This window comes from Panthera tigris, chromosome B4 (genome assembly GCF_018350195.1).
Source record: "Panthera tigris isolate Pti1 chromosome B4, P.tigris_Pti1_mat1.1, whole genome shotgun sequence".
In the NCBI taxonomy this organism is placed as follows: Eukaryota; Metazoa; Chordata; class Mammalia; order Carnivora; family Felidae; genus Panthera; species Panthera tigris.
The window spans coordinates 12,624,152-12,640,895 of record NC_056666.1 but is presented as its reverse complement, the minus strand read 5'-3'; the positions used below and the strand labels follow the sequence as shown (position 1 = coordinate 12,640,895).

The window sequence follows — 16,744 nt, the reverse complement described above, 5'->3', positions numbered from 1 at the left end:
AAATCCAACTCAACAGTGATTAGCACAAAAAAAAATATGTTGAAAACAATATTTTTTAATTGATTTTTAAAAATTATTTTAGAGAGAGAGAGAGATCGCATGGAGAGGAGAGGGGCAGGCGGGTAGAGGGAGAGAGAGAGAATTGTAAGCAGATTCCACGCTCAGTGTGGAGCCCGATGCAGAGCTCAGTCCCATGACCCTGGGATCATGACCTGAACCGAAATCAAGAGTCAGATGCTCAACCGACTGAGCCACCCAGGTGCCCTGAAAACAAACAATATTATTTAAAAAATTGGAAAGCAGGTCAGGAAAAAGAAAGTAGATGGTCAGATTTAATCTGTACTCTCGGAAGCTGATGGCTGTCCCAGGTCCTTGAACCATGGTGAAGGTTGGCAGACATAGCTGTCCTAATGTGCCAGAAGGGGGCTTGAAACACTCTGCTTTCTTTCAGAAAGGAACCATGGGAAAACTGATCACACCTTTTTCTTTTCCATAGGGATTGGGAGTTTTGGTCCTCACATCCAATCCTGTAGCTCAGAAAAGAGTCGATCTCAGTTGCTGCTTCTGTGGTTCACTTGCAGTCTTGTCTTTCAGGTTCTACATAGAAAGCATCTCGTACCTAAAGGATAATGCCACCATTGAGCTCTTCTTCCTGAATGCTAAGTCCTGTATCTACAAGGTAAGAACTTTTTCTTCCCGTTCAGCTTCCCCCTGAAATCCGAGAGTAGCGTTTGGAACTGGCAATCCCAAGTTGCTGCCCCGATGTGATTGTATTGATTAGTAGACGTAATTTATAAGTGACTTAGTATAAATAAATGAGAACGTCATGGAAGTAATACTATCTGTTTAATAACGGGACTCCTCCGGATCCTGTCACTCTTTGGCTCCTTGGAGGTGTGCCTTCGTCCCTCAACCTGGCAACTGAGACAAAGGGGAGACGTGGACGGGGAGGGCAGATGCACAGGGTCCACGCGGATCGGTCTCTGAAGGATGAGTGGGCTGCTTATAACCAAATGCATGCGTATTGACCGTTTTTAGATGTTCTGGCAACATCTCTCAGTGATGCAATTTGCATCAATCGGCACTTTAGGCTGCACAGATTTTTTTTTAAGGATGCTAAAATACACATAAAATTCATCGTTGTAATTACTGGTAAGTATACAGTTCAGTGATATTAAGTCCACTTACAGTGCCGTGCAACCATCGCCTCCATCCGTCTCCAGAACTCTTTGCATCTTGCAAAACTGAAACGCCGTCCCCACTAAACGCTCACTCCCCGATCTACCCATCCCCCCAGCCCCTGGCCATCACCATCCTACTTTCTGCCTCTATGAATTGGACTACTCTAGGGACGTCACGTAAGAGGATCCTATAGAGTTTGTTCTTCTGTGACTGGTGCATTTCACTCAGCAGTAGGACCTCAAGGTTTATCCACATTATAGTACAGGTCAGAATTCCCTTTCTTTCTAAGGCTGAATGATATTCCGTTGTACGTATAGACCACATATTGTTTATCCATTCATCCGTCAATGGACACTTGGGTCGCTTACACACCTTTGGGCTATTGTGTTTAATGCTGCTGTGAACATGGGCCTGTAAATATCTCTTCAAGTCCCTGCTTTTAGTTTTTTCGGGTGTGTACCCAAAAGTGGAACTGCTGGATCACATGGTCATTGTACGTTTCATTTTTTGAGGAGCTGCCATATTGTTTTCCACAGTGACGGCACCATTTGTACTCCCACCGACAGTGCATAAAGGTCCCAGTATCTCCACATCCTCACCAACACTTGTTGTTTTGTGGGGGGGGTTTAATAATAGCCACCCTGCTGGGTGTTAGCCAGTATCTCATTGCGATTTTGATTTGCATTTCCCTAATGATTCCCTAAAGATGCTGAGCATCTTTTCAGATGCTTGTTGGCCATTTGTACATCTTCTTTAGAAACATGGCTATTCAAGGGACAATTCTTTCTTTGTAATATTGTTTTCTAATTTTTTTTTAAGTTTATTTGTTCTTGAGAGAGACAGAGCATGAGTGGGGGAGGGGCAGAGAGAGAGGGGGAGACACAGAATCCGAAGCGGGCTCCGAGCTGTCAGCACGGAGCCCAATGCAGGTGAGATCATGACTTGAGCCGAAGTCGGATGCTTAACCAACTGAGCCACCCAGGCGCCAGTCAGGAGACAGTTCTTAACTGGGTAGGACAGTCCCTCGCCCTGCATCAAGTTCACATGCTTGTAGTGTTTCCTTTCATTGGATAACCCCAAATGCCCACACACATTTCTAGCACACACCCCCTCCCTCGGGAAGGAGGCTTGCAGAACACCTTGAGAGCCTCTCCTGGGAGAACGTATTTGAACACTCACACTGGTGCTCATGAAGGAAGCCTTCAGGGCACCACCTCAGGCCAGCCCATTAACCACCACAGAGAAAGCTGATATTTGAGAATATCACACCATGGCATGCTGGGTGCTGAGGGCTTTCTGTAAGTTGTGCGGCTGAACCTTCACAACACTTTGAGGCAAATACTACTTTCTATCCAGGTTTTCCCTGTGAGGAAGGTGAGGCACAGGGAAGTTAGGAGATTCGCCCGAGGTCGCGTATCTGCCAAATGGCAACATTGGCTGGGGGGCCCGAAGCTGGCAGCCTGACTCCAGATCGTGGGGCTCAACCGCTGGGCTGCCCTGAGCCCCAGAGGGCAGGCTCTCCCGAGAGTGGAGAATGCCCTAGCAGCCACAGAGAACTTCAAAGCTAAGTGCACTCATCGTAAAGTGCTCAGTGGCCGTCCTCAGAGAAGTCTGAGGAGATCCTACCGCCTGTGTTTTCATGTCTAACCAAACCCTATCTGGGGGGATTGCAACAACTCGCTGAACATTAAAACACACACACACAGACACACACACACACACACAAGTTGGATTGGTATATCAGCCATCCGTTTTTCTTCTAGAAATACGTCAGCACGTTCATTGCACAGAATAGTCCCTCTAAATGCAGGTGTCCACAGTGATGGAGGGCCTGGTAAGGATCAAATTCAGTCGTGTGAAAGGACCTCACTTGGTGACAGTTGCTGAGCCAGGACTTAAACTGGCTCAAGCCCAGACCGCTCGGACTACAGTATTTGGGGGTTTCGCTGAATGGAGGAAAAAGACACTAACCGCAGGTCCAGGAACTTGCAAATTCCTTCCTTTCTCTAAGCCCGTTTTCTCATTAAAGCGTGGAAATAATAATACCGGCCTCAGGTAGCTTACAGACTGAGAGAGTCTCTGAGGGTTTTTGTTGAATGAACGGGAAGGCCCTTGGAGAAAGTTCAGGAATAAAAAGTTGAGCATTGTCCACCAGGTGGCACCCTGGGGCAGTGAATGTCTGGACGCGCCAGTCCCCCGAACTGATTTCCTCAGTTCAACCCGGCGGGAAAATTGGCCCCAGACCGTGCTTGTACAGACACCTGGGTAAAGGTGAGAAAGTTTCTCTCTCGCAGGTGTTCGATTCAGTCCAGATACAGATGCTTAGCTGGAGCAGAAGGCTGCATTGCTTATGAATACCATGCTGCTCGAAGACTCTGGGTTCAATGGAAAATAGAACAGGAGACCAAATCCCCAGGTTCTTCAGGTGGGGTTAACAGTGCAGCCACGTTTGGGGCCAAGGCACCCACAGCGTCCCCCAGCCTATCGCCTGGGCGGCTCTCTGCCATCCAGAACCCCAGCTATCTCTTCTCAGGATCCGGACTGGAGCCTGGCTTCCCTGAAGTTTCTATCAGAGACCAAGTAGGGTCACAAGACCGCCTGTCTCCCTCCCGTCCATCAGAAATAACATTTTCGTTTGCAGAAATTGGCACTTCGGGCTTATTTATTTGATCTTTTTTAAATGTTTATTTATTCTTGAGACAGAGACAGAGCGTGAACAGGGGAGGGGCAGAGAGAGAGGGAGACACAGAATCCGAGGCAGGTTCCAGGCTCCGAGCTGTCAGCACAGTGCCCGTCATGGGGCTCGAACCCACGAACCGTGAGATCATGACCTGAGCCCAAGTCAGACGCTCAACCGACTGAACCACCCAGGCGCCCCCCACTTGGGGCTTATTTGAAATGTTCACACGTATCATCTTACGTGAGCCTCCTGGGTGAGATAGACCCAGAATCTTTAGCTTTCCGGAGAAAGAAACTGATGTCCGGGAGGTTAAGCGACTTACTCAAGGACCAAGGACCGGAAGTGGTGGAACAGACAGGCGGCCAGTTTTGCACACTTGTAACTATGCAAACGCGGGGGGAAGGCCCCGCACAGAGTGTCATTGGGAGTTGCGATCTGGAGCCCCGCACGCCTGGGTTCCCGTCCTAGCTGCGCCCCGCAGTGAATGCAGTGAACGTGCGCACCTTCTGTGGCGTCCCCAGGCTGAATTCTCCTCTCTGGTTGAACAAGAACATTAAAGGCCCCTACCCACCCCCTTGTTGGGAAGCCGAAGCGAGACGAAGCTGGAGTGTAGTTGGTTAGCACTGGGCCAGGCACGTGATGAGCTAGCTAGCTCCCGCTGTGGTAGCACTGTTCACTTGAACCCAGACGCGGGTTGTTCATCTTGGCTGAGAGTTTCTGTGTGCCCCTCGACGCCGCCTCTGGCACTTTGGAGGCCTGGAGGAGCCCGGAGGGCAGTGCCAGATGCTGATAGACATAGTGCGATGCTGATAGACGGGGGCTTCGGTTTACCCAGCGCAAGATTGGTATTACCTCCCTCCCTGTCTCTTAGGGAATGATCCCTGCAGGGTACCAGAAATCTCAATTGTTCAGATAAATAAACCTGGAGCCTGCCTTGGATTCTGTCCTCTCTCTCTCTCTGTCTCTCTCTCTCTCTGCCCCTCCCCCACTCACATTCTGTCTCTGTCTCTCAAGAAATAAAAAATGTTAAAAAAAAATTGAAAGTCAAGTGGCTTTAAATTTTTTTTTAACGTTTATTTATTTTTGAGAGACAGAGACAGATAGAGCACGAGCAGGGGAGGGGCAGAGAGAGAGGGAGACACAGAATCTGAAACAGGCTCCAGGCTCTGAGCTGTCAGCACAGAGCCCCGACGCGGGGCTCGAACCCACAAACCGTGAGATCATGACCTGAGCTGAAGTCGGACGCCCAACCGACTGGCTTTGAATGGCTTTAAATAAGAGACGTATTATGAAAAAAAGCCCACCACCTTCAACAATTTTAGCCGTTCCTTCTGTTTTTGTGCCTATGTCTAAGTAAGTTGGCACGAGGCATTATTCCTTGATTTATCCATTTTGGATTTATTGAATTCCAATTGGGACAGGTGAAGATTAAGGTGTCGTATACAACCACCCACACTTTCCCATTCCCCATTTTCCCAAAATGGCGGTAAGCACAGCTCTGGGTAAAAGCTACAGCCGTTAGCATTACATTATTATGACTAATCCAGGTAGCGTTCTATGGTTGTGATTCCCTTTTTTAGACAACCACTTGTCTTACCTAAAGGTAATAACTGCCTTGCTATTACTTGTTTAGTTTCTATGTACCCATCATTTTTTTTCCCAAGAGCTCCTCCGGATTCCCGATGCATGCCCACATTAATTTCCAAGCGCTTCGGGTGATTCATCCATTCCTCTCTTGAGTTGGGTTTTTGCTGTTGCTTCCTGGGACCTCCCTGTCACCTTCCATCCTCTGACTCCAGTCTGGACCTGGCCTCATCCACAGCCCCCAGCACAGGACCCCCTTACCCATCCTGTCTGTTCGCCACTCAGCTCTGGAGTGGGTCCTCTGTTTCCTGGATCCCAAGTCTTCCTGTGTTTTCTTTTATGCCACTGTTTCACTGGAGAACATCCTCCAGTAAATCCAGGGAAAGTGCATATAGGAAGTACAATGTTTGGGTCCTCGCGTATCTGGGAAAGTCTCTCTTCTAATGTTATATCTGACTGATAGTTTGAGTGGATATGGAAATGAACACATCTCTCAGAATATCAAAGGTGTTGCTTCAGAGTTTGCTCTGGGGAAGTCTGCTGTGCTATACGTTGTATGTGGACCCTCTCCCTCTCCCACCATCACCAATGGTATCTTTTAGGATTGCCTCTTTATTCCTCTTCCTCCGAAATTTTAGGATGTCATGCCCTGAAATGGGTCCTTGTAAATCCACGATGCTGTGTATTCGATGGGCACTTTTAGTCTGGAGACTGGCATTCTTTAATTCTGGGAGATTTTTCTGTGTTATTTTTTTTGATGGTGTCTCCTCTTTTCTCTGTGCTCTCCTTGTGGAACTCTTGCTCATTAGATGCTGGGCAAAGCCTCCTGCTTTGATACCTTGCAGCTCTTATTTTCCATCTCTGTCTTTTTATTCTACTTTCTAGAAGATTTGATCAGTATTATCTTGAGCCTCTATTGGCTTTTTAACTTTTGATACTATGTTTCTAATTTCTAAGACTTCATATTATCTGATCTTTATATATATATATTTTTTAATTATATTAATTATATATAATTATTAATATATATATATTATTATATTTTATTATATTATCCTTTACTATTCTTGAACTCCTTTTGTTTCAACGTCAATTATGCATATTCTGTGACGTTTCTGTTTCTTTTTAGTTCTTCCCCCCCCCCCCGCCCCCCCATGTATTTACTTTGGTCTCTGTCTTTCATATTGGAGACTTTCTTCGTTGACTGTTGGTCGTGGTCCGTCCATCTGTAGGTAAGAGTGAGGAACCCAGGTGGAGGTGGTCCGCTGGTGGATGTCCCTGTGGAGTGATCCAGTGGCAGACTGGTTCTTTGAGTAGGAAGCCTGAATGGCAGCGTTTGGATGACCTTTCTCATGGCTCCTTATTCTCTCCAGGGGAGAATCTTCCCACTTCCTGTCTGAGTACTCATCCTCTACTTCCTGTCTGGTCTCTACTTCCTGTCTGGTCCTCCACTTCCTGCCTGGGTGTGTCCCCCACCTCCAGGATCGGGGAGAAAACACCTCCAGTTGGGGTACAGATTCCCTTCTGATCCTGGCACTTTGGGTGGACCTCATTCCAGCTTCCTGTGCGTCTTCTCCAGAGAACAAACCTCTGATCTCTTTAATAGCAGAAAAGTGAGGAAAGGTGTTTTGTTTTGTTTTGTTCTGTTTGTCATTTTCCCCAAATTAGGAGCCCCACCTTCCTGCCTTCCATCCTTTCTTCACCGGGAGGCCGACAGCCTGACCCTGTGGGTTTCTCTCTCACTTCCTTTTGCTTTGCACTTTACGGTCCCCCTATTTTCTACAAAAATAGCAGGAAAATACAGTCAGAATCAATCCGAGTAGCAGAGGATTAAAATATGGTCATGAGAGAGCAGGGTTCTAATTGTGAACTTTAAGGGGAACAGGAGGAGGTACAGAGCGGGGGTCCCTGACACCCCACATAGCCACATGCTTCAGCAGCATTTCTCATGTGTTTTAAGTCGCCACGATTACAGGTGGATGATGGAAAGGAAATTTATGACCAGGGGATAGATAAAACTCACTTACAAATGTGTGCCTTTTTTTGTGGAAAACTCCCATGGGAAGTCTACCCTTGATGTTGTGTGGAAAATCACACAGGAAAGCAGAGCTCTCCTGCCAAGCTTTCTTTCCAGTCTTCTCTCTCTTTGGATGTGGCTTCCTCTGCCAAACCGAAGAGGCCCATCGACCAGCCCCACGGGAGACAGTGGACTTGTCATACCCAATGGGAGTGATGGGGTGGATGCGGATTCTGATCTCAGCTTTTGCCCCGCCTTCAGGCTGCAGGATAGAATCCTGCCTTCTCTCCACTGCTGAAGGGAAATTGCTGTCAAGAGGTCATCACCACAATAATTTTTGAAAGTCTTGCCGGCCACAAGTGCTAGGACACAAAACGTCAGCGTCTTTTTTAATTTTTAAAAAAGGATTCCGATTGATAATACGGGATTGACTATCCACTCTTAAATATGATTGTCACACCGAAGTGCTTGTTCTCAACCCTTATCTTGTCCGCCAGTGATCGCTAAAGAAGCAACCCATCGTCTGTATCTAAAGGTGGGCTGCAGTGGGACTCTTTGGGCTGGAGGACAAATTGGCACGAGCATTCTTCAGAGTGAATTTTTATGGTCACCTTCCATGACTGTCACTAAACTAGGCACATACACAATGCTCAGTAAATTGTTTTTCATCAGTTACTTTCCAATCCCAGGGAGCAAGGATTTGCATAGCTCCTGTGAAATGGTCAAGTCTGGTGCCTACGTGTACCCACTGAGAGCGGATCATGTCTAAAGAAACTTAAAATTCCTGCTCTATGTGGGCTGCCGGTCTTGCCCCGCCTTCTTCCCTGAGCTGTCCACATAGGTTTGGGAGGTTCACAAGTTATTAAAATTTAAATAATCATCCTTGGGGTGCCTTTGCTATGTAGGGCTAAACACCATCACTCTTGTTGAAATTGAAGTAAGTGGTCTTTATCCAAGATCTTCAAAGAGCTTTGCTAATGAACAGATCGTATCATCTTGTCTGAAGATGAGAGAAACAAAGCCCGCAGTCAGGCCCCACAGGACAAAGGAAGCAACATAAATATTAGTCTCAGACTTACAGAATCCCAGCCCCTCCTTGTCTTTTCACTTGATGATTGTAGGTTTAGTGTGTATATTCCTATGACAGGGGGTGGAAGGAAAGAAGGACAGAGAGGGACTTTTCATTTTCAATTCTAGTGACAAATTTCACTCTGGCTCACCATCTTGGTGGTTCTCGTGACCTCTAAGAGAGAGACTCCCCGGGGTCACAATACGGGCCAGAAGCAGAAGGAATCACTGTGCCACAGAGTCAGAGCACGGTGGCCCAGCATGAATGGCCCATACGCCAGTGGGTCATTAGCCAAACAGGAGGGAACTTGACTGATGAAAAACTGGCAAAGGGCTAAGGAAGACGGTTGTGCAAGACCACGTCAGTCCCTTCCTGCACCCCAGCCCCTGTTTGCCTGGGGCGTCATCATGCAGCCATTATGAGTTGTGCAATGAGCCGGGGTGCTTACACAGGCACAGGGAGGCCGGATGTGGCATCGGGTCGGGACCACTTGGGTGATAGACACACACATGGAGACACATTTGCATAATGTTCTCTCCTCGTTAGAAAAATACGTCTTACTAAAGATTCCCGTGAATGCCGAACAACGCTGAAGGACAGAGGCAGCGTTGTGGGGGTCAGATTGTAAGCACCAGTGAGCCCCAATAAATCCTACAGACAGACAGGATATTTGTAGTGTGTCTAAATCACCCTCCATTTCCTCACCAAACTCAGTAAAATAATTGGAAAAGAAGTCATTAGCCCCCTTCTACGGAGGAAAACGAAACGGGAGGAGACCCAGTGATTTATTCAGTGTCCCGGAGCTGATGGGGGTGGGGGGTTGGAACTAGAACCTGGAACTTTCTAGTGAGAGTAGAAGTGATCTTAAGGAGGGTGGCAAGAACCAAAATCCTCAGCCATTTTGTGGTGAGGAGAGAGGTGGTAGTGGTGGGCGAGCTCTGCAGATTGTTCTGGATGGACCTGGCATGGATCGTCCTCCCTGAAATCTTATCAGCCTCCCATATGGTTGTTAGCCACGTTTTCTGTTATATTGAGTGTATTAATCTCACGCGAAAGTTGGAATTTCTGTCATTGCCGACGACGGAGGAATGCTTTTCGTTAAGATCCGGGGTTGTGTAAAGACCGCCACCAAGTCCCTTGGAGCACGGGGGTCATGAAGAGGTCCTCCAGTTCTCGGCACTTTTGGAGAACCTCACACCTGCCGCCCGGGGTTCTCGTGGGGCTATTTACTTGGAACTCTTGGAGACCCACAGATGGAAATCTTTCTGAGAATATTGTTAACCGTGACGCTGCTGATACATGACCCCGGGCCTCTTCCTTGAGCTCCTGAGTCACCTGGGATAAAACAATGCGGAGTGGGAGGAAGCGGGCCATCCTCCCCAACCCTGCTCTGAGCACACACGCGCACACCTGCGGGCGGTCACGTTTTGTCTTTCCGGGGCATTCTTCAAAAGATCAGAGAAAGCCGAACACGTTATTCAGTAGTAGGTGAAGCAGGTGCCCTCCTCCTTTCCCCTGTCGTCCTCTTCTAGGGAAAACCCTGCACCCCAGGAGAGTGTGTGGTTTTCGCCTGCCCTCTCTGTGGTCTCATTCAGTTTATTTTCTCTGCCTGAGCAGAAAGATCCCACCTCTGGAGTGCCAAAGAAAGACCTTTCTCTGCCTTCTCTACCCTTCTTCCCCCTACAGGTACATTTTCATTTAGCGGATGAGTCACATCATGAACTAAAAGCTTGTGTTCACACTTAAAAGGGCTGTTCCTGATGGCTGGTTTTGAGTCGCACGCTAGACAAGCCTCTCCTCGAATGTTAACGATTAGCCCACCATCGACCATTAGCTGCAACACGGGTGTAAATGTTTGACAGGAGAGCACACAGAGCGTGCGGGGGCCAGCGCCCGTGAGCGTGCAGGAAGTCAGTCGGTGGGAATGGAAAGGAACGTAGCGCATGTGGAAGCGGTCCACTGTGGAAACCCTGGACAGTGTTTCTGTTAAATCATTTGTACATTGTTAAATGATTTACATTCTGATGGGATCTGGTAATCCCAGAACGGCAATTCCACACATTCCTCTGTATCCCGACCCTGACAGTCTATATCAATTACAGCGGCCGTAAAGCTCTCTCAGCTGGTTAAGCATAAAGAATTATTGTGCCCGATCCTTCCATATGGTCTCCTTGGTTCTCTTAGCCCACACTTGTAAGGTCGTTCGGTGGCAAATATTATTATCCGTCTTTGAAATCACTAAGCCTTTTGAAAGAGCCCAAATAAAATCCCTCCCTCAAAAGATACAGGCTTGCTTGAGCGCATTGTTTTGAATTCCAGGGTCCAGTTGTGGACCACAAAAGAAACTCATTAGAAAATCCATGAATCAGAGTTCGGTTTATAATTCAAGTGAAAAATAACTCTAGTTTTGGCTAACTTCAGTGATAGATATGGTTCCAAGAATTTGTTGGCTGACACCGAGTCCTTACTTTTTTTCAGTCGAAATGTAATTGGCACATAATATAGTATTAGTTTCACGTGTACAACATAATGGCCCGATATTTGTACATTACCATCCGTCCACATAGACATTTATTTCCTTGTGTTGAGAAGTTCCAAGATCTGCTTCTCTTAGCAACCTTCAAATATACAGTAACTATACCTCTTAGCAACCTTCAAATCTACAATGACTATAGTCACAATGCTGTACATTATATCCTCAGGACTTATTCTATAAACTGAAAGCTTTTACTTTTTGGCCGCTTTCACCCTTCCCCCCCCCCCCCGCCCCCACCGCCCGCAACAACCAGTCTGTTCTCTGTATCTATGAATTTGAATTTTCTTTCTTTCTTTTATATTCTGTGTATCAGCACTATCATTCCGTACTTGTCTTTCTCTGTCTGACTTACCTCACTTAGCATAATGCCCTCAAGATCTATCTATATTGTGACAAATGGCAAGATTTCATTCTTTTTTATGGCTGAGTAATATTCCATTACACACACACACACACACACACACACACACACACACATACATACCACACTTTTTTTTTCAAAATTTTATTTAAATTCTAGTTAGTAAATAAATAAAATAAATTTCTAGTTAGTTAACATATAGTGTAACACTGGTTTCAAGGGCAGAACTTAGTGATTCGTCACTTACATACAATGCCCAGTGCTTATACAAGGTTTTCTTTATCCATTCACCCATTGATGGACACAGGCTGTGTCCATGTTTACAACTGGCTGGTGTAAATAGCACGGCAGCGAACAAGGCGTGCAGACATCTTTTTGACTTGGTTTCATTTCCCTTGGACCAGTCGCCAGAAGTGGAATTTCTGGATCACATGATCTGCGATAGTTCTATTTTTAAATTTTTGAGGAACCTTCATTCTGTTTTCCACAGTGGCTGTACCAGTTTATGCTTACCCCCCCCCCCCCCCCCCCAGTGCACGAGGGTTCCCTCTTCTCCACCTGCTCTCCAACACGTGCTATTTCTTGTCTTTTTAATGGTAGCCATTCTGACAAGCACCAGCTGATACCTCCCGAGTCCCTGTTGACTTGGGGGCACTCACGCACTCAGGGAGGTCCCTTGCCGGACAAGAGGTTGGGGGATTGTTTCTGGTCTCTTCACGGCCACTAAGGCCTTGTGACTTGGGGAGAGTCCCTTGACATTTCTGGATTTCTGTTCTCAGTGAAAGCAAAGGACTGGGCTTGGAGACGACGGATGTTTATTACCTTGACCATAGTGATGGGGTCACAATGTTTGCATACGTCCAACGTCATCAAATTGTGTGCATTAAATGTGCAATTTTTTCTGTGTATCAGTTACACCTCAAAAAGCTGCTTAGAAAATGGATATGAACTATATGCATATTGAAAAATACATATATGAGATTTTTTTCAAAAACCAAGGACAGGTTTATACACTTTTAAGACCATATCCTTAGATCATGATTAAATATTTAGGGGAAGAAGTAATAGGAAAGAAGCGTTTTTAAACTTAGACTCTGTGGCAGTGCTGACCAGTAGAACTTTCTACAAGGAGAAAAGTGGTCCGTACCTGCTCTGACCCCATGGTAGCCAGCTGCTGCATCGAACTGTTGAGTGCATAAAAGCAATGAAGGCATTGCAATGAGAAACTGTATTTTTAATTTTTATTTAACTTTAATTTAAAGAGTCACAATCCCATTATGACTTTTTTCTTTTCCATAAAGCCTTACTCCTGGTCCCAAAGTCAAGTTCACCAAGAAATCACCATTGGTTATCAAGTAACCTTACGCCACTGATGAATCAGATTCACAGATTTGTAACATTTCCCTAATTTCTCATCAAGATTTAAAGCTTTGAGGTGACTGGGGAGATCCAGGACCACTGGGGTCTGCCTCTGGCTAAAAGCTGCGAATAGAATGTCGGGAATCATTTAGGGCCAAGTAATTCGGCACAGAGATATTCTCTGAGCGTTTGAGATTCTGGGAAACAGCTGAGAAAAAAGAGAGCGGGTCTTTTTTTAGGAGATGTCCTACAGAAATCCTGTTAAAGGACCAAACTTACCTTTCTTTTTGGTTTGTCCCTCTAGGAGCTGATCGATGTTGACAGTGAAGTGGTGTTTGAATTAGCCTCCTATATTTTACAGGTGAGTTGTCCTGTCCTCATCTGGCTGTCCCAGAGCCATACGCAGTAGAGACGGGAGTAAGATTGAGCACACCCAGCAGGCTGCCATATTCACTACCTATTTGTCATCTTAATTATTTATGACACTAATAGGAAGGAGCTACACCATGGCAGTCAATAGAGGCTTCTGGCATTCCAGAATTTTAAGACAGGGTCTCTCTGCAAAGGAAAATTGTGTGTATCACTTGAGCCTGGGGGAAACAAGGATCATTCAGTAACTCCATTTTCTTCAGGGTTAGCGCCCTCCCCCACTCTGGAGAAAGCCCAGTAAATAGCAAGATTTAACTGCCAAGAGAATCATTGCACATCCTATGGAAAGACAAGGAAAGGACAGGCCTTTCACTTATGGGTGAAAGAGGTATTAATGAAAATCGGCAGCAATGACAGTTTTAGTAACGCTGGCAAGATGAATTAGCAGAACAGCATTCATTTATTTCTTCCACAAAGATTTCTTAAACAACTGTTATATTCAAGATTCCTTGAAGGTTCCATGGCCCCTCCTTAGGATGACCAGGAAAGAGCCCACAATACAAAACAAGTAACATAAGACACTAAGCAGTTCTACCCAGACACATGTTCAGATCCGGAATCCTTAATCCAGAAAAAGGTAGACCAGGGTCCAGAGGTAGAAACTTGCATTTTGTTGTTATGAATCACTTTCTTTGTATATAACTTTCTAAAGTTTAATTTTGTGTCTCATATTCATGTGGCAAATGCATGGTCCTTTCCCCATCGTAGTAAGCTGAGCTTACTCAGTAGAGGAGTGGTCATGACTGTGGAATGTATTTAAAAGTCTGGAACACTGTACAGGAATGTTTCATTGACGTTGAATTTTTTCTTCTACAGGAGGCAAAGGGAGATTTTTCTAGGTGAGTTTACAAAAGGGTTTGTTTTCTTAATGTGCTCTGTTAATCTTTATTAAAAGAAACTATTCTTTCTATACTTTGTAGGAGGGCAGTGCTTTAATGTTAGATATTAACGAGGAGTGCCTGGATGGCTCAGTCGGTTGAGTGTCCGACTTCGGCTCAGGTCATGATTTTGCAGTTCGTGAGTTTGAGCCCGGTGTCGGGCTCTGTGCTGACAGCTCAGAGCCTGGAGCCTACTTCGGATTCTGTGTCTCCCTCTCTCTCTGCCCCTCCCCTGCTCACGCTCTGTCTCTCTCTCAAAAGTAAATAAATGTTAAACAAAATTATTTAAAAAATTAAAAAATATATATATATATATATATATTAATGATGAGAGCCACCTCTCAACTTGTCAATTAAAACAGACATATCGGGCAGAGGAAACATAGTAACAGCAAGGAGGATATTCTGTACTAAATGAAAAGCCTAGAGATCACTAAAGCAGAGATCAGCACCCACTGTCACACATGGCCACTAGTGAAGTCTGTCAGCTGGAACGTAGAGCCTGAAGTCACCACTCTGGTGTGAACAGGGCTTTAGATTATCCCGCAATGTGGACATTTTTTCTCTCTCTCCATTTTAGTCTCCTGCTCCTCCAAAGGACGAGATGCTATCCCATAGGGAGATTTCCTTCATGAAAGTATCTCGGTTCCCCACTTCTACTTTTCTTCCCTCTCTAGATATTCCATTGGAGAGAATGTAAACACTTAACCACCGGGGACACTGTGCACTGGTTATTAACTTGTGGAACTGCCAGCTTCTCAGTGCCGTTCATTTCCTGAAGCTTTGCCCATTGACCAGCGTGGTTGAATCGCCTCTCATTTTCTCATGATCGTTAGTGGAGCCCTCAGAGTAGGGAGTTGTGGACATCCACCAACGGGACTGTCTGCTCAAAGACAGACATTATTCCAGGCAGTCTGCTTTCTTGAACTCCCCGAGAGACGTCTGGGATAGCCCATATTTTAGAATCAAGGTCTAAATGTACAAGAAAACAGAGTGTCTGGGCATAGCATTCTGACTCATCAATAGGAAATAAGCAAAATTGGTATTAAAATTAAGAAACACTGGGGCGCCTGGGTGGCTCAGTCAGTTGAGCGTCCGACTTCGGCTCAGGTCATGATCTCACAGTTTGTGAGTTCGAGCTCCACGTCGGGCTCTATGCTGACAGCTCAGAGCCTGGAGCCTGCTTTGGATTCTGTATCTCCCTCTCTGTTTGCCCCTCCCCTGCTTGCACTCTGTCTCTCTCTCTCTTTCAAAAATAAATAAACATTAAATTTTTTTTTGTTTTTAAATCTTTATTGGAAGATTTTAACATCTGGGTTGTCTGAGTGGCTCAGTTGGTTGAGTATCCATCCACCTTCGGCTCAGGTCATGATCTCACGGTCCGTGAGTTTGAGCGCCACGCTGGGCTCCGTGCTGACAGCTCAGAGCCTGGAGCCTGCTTCACATTCCGTGTCTCCCTCTCTATGCCCCTCCCCTGCTCCCCCCTGCCTCTCTCTCTCAAATATAGATAAACATTTAAAAAATTTTTTTAAAGAAACACAAATCCTGACTCTACTCCATGATGGGACTTGTATGTTTTCTCATGCTTTGGCGGATTTGATCTAAACTACTTCAGTTGGTGGCTTACCTGTACTTGTCTCGATTTGTCAAGTTCATGCGGCCTGGTTTGTGAAGCCTTCGCTGTTTTCTCTTTGGTCTCCATGTGCATCTCTAAAGCTTTCTAACAAAGCCTGAGGTGTATGTTCTCGTTCCGATATCTCAGCAAAAGCAAAAAACCTAGTCTATGATTTAAAACAAGGGTCAGTTTGGGGTGCCTGGGTGGCTCAGTCAGTTAAGCGTCTGACTTCAGCTCAGGTCACGATCTCGCAGTCCGTGGGTTCAAGCCCCACGTCGGGCTCTGTGCTGGCAGCTCAGAGCCTGGAGCCTGCTTCCGATTCTGTGTCTCCCTCTCTCTCTGCCCCTCCCCTGTTCGTGCTTTTTCTCTCTCTGTCTCTCAAAAATAAGTAAATGTTAAAAAAAAGGTGGGGGGCGGTAAGCCAACATTTCTGTAAAGGGCCAGATGGTAACTAATCTTGGGTTTTGCAGGCCATAGAGTATCTGCTATAATTACTCAGCTCTCCCTTTGTAAGTGCAAAAGAAGCCGTAGACAGCAGGTAAATAAAGGAGTATAGCAGTGTTCCAATAAAACTTTATTTATAGACTTGGAAATTTGAATTTTGTATACATTTTCTTGTATCCTGAAATACTGTTCTTTTGAATTGTTTGTTTTCTAACCATTTAAAGAATATAAAAGCCATTCTTAGCTCATGGGCCATACAAAAACCAGCAGAGGGCTGGTGGGTTGCAGTGTGCTTACCCCTGATTCTAAAATTAGTCCCTTCAGCCCAGTTTGAATATTTGCATAAGGAGACTTCCAGGCCCCTTGTGTTTAGGCTTCCCAAGTTCTTGCTATAAAGCAGAGGTAGTCAATTTTTTTTTTTTTTAAACTAAGGCTTTTTTACAGCCTTAGCAGGAGACCTTAAACATTATAGGTGGCCAGTAACCATTCAGTGAATTTGTTGAATGAAACATTTTGAGGATATAGAAACTATGTTTGGTGGTTTTTTTGTTGTTGTTGTTGTTTTGGGGGTTTTTTGTTTTTTGTTTTTT

At 45.6% G+C, this 16,744-nt stretch overlaps 1 protein-coding gene across 6 annotated transcripts in view; it reads left to right on the top strand.

Annotated features, from left to right (window-relative positions):
- FRMD4A (FERM domain containing 4A) overlaps window positions 1-16,744 on the top strand; it is a 614,651-nt gene that overhangs the window by 492,305 nt on the left and 105,602 nt on the right. For all 6 annotated transcript variants that reach the window (XM_042991088.1, XM_042991087.1, XM_042991091.1 and 3 more), the window contains 3 exons: window positions 595-679; window positions 13,093-13,149; window positions 14,034-14,056. In XM_042991088.1, the coding sequence (XP_042847022.1) occupies window positions 595-679; window positions 13,093-13,149; window positions 14,034-14,056 (165 nt within the window). The remainder of the gene's footprint in view (window positions 1-594; window positions 680-13,092; window positions 13,150-14,033; window positions 14,057-16,744) is intronic.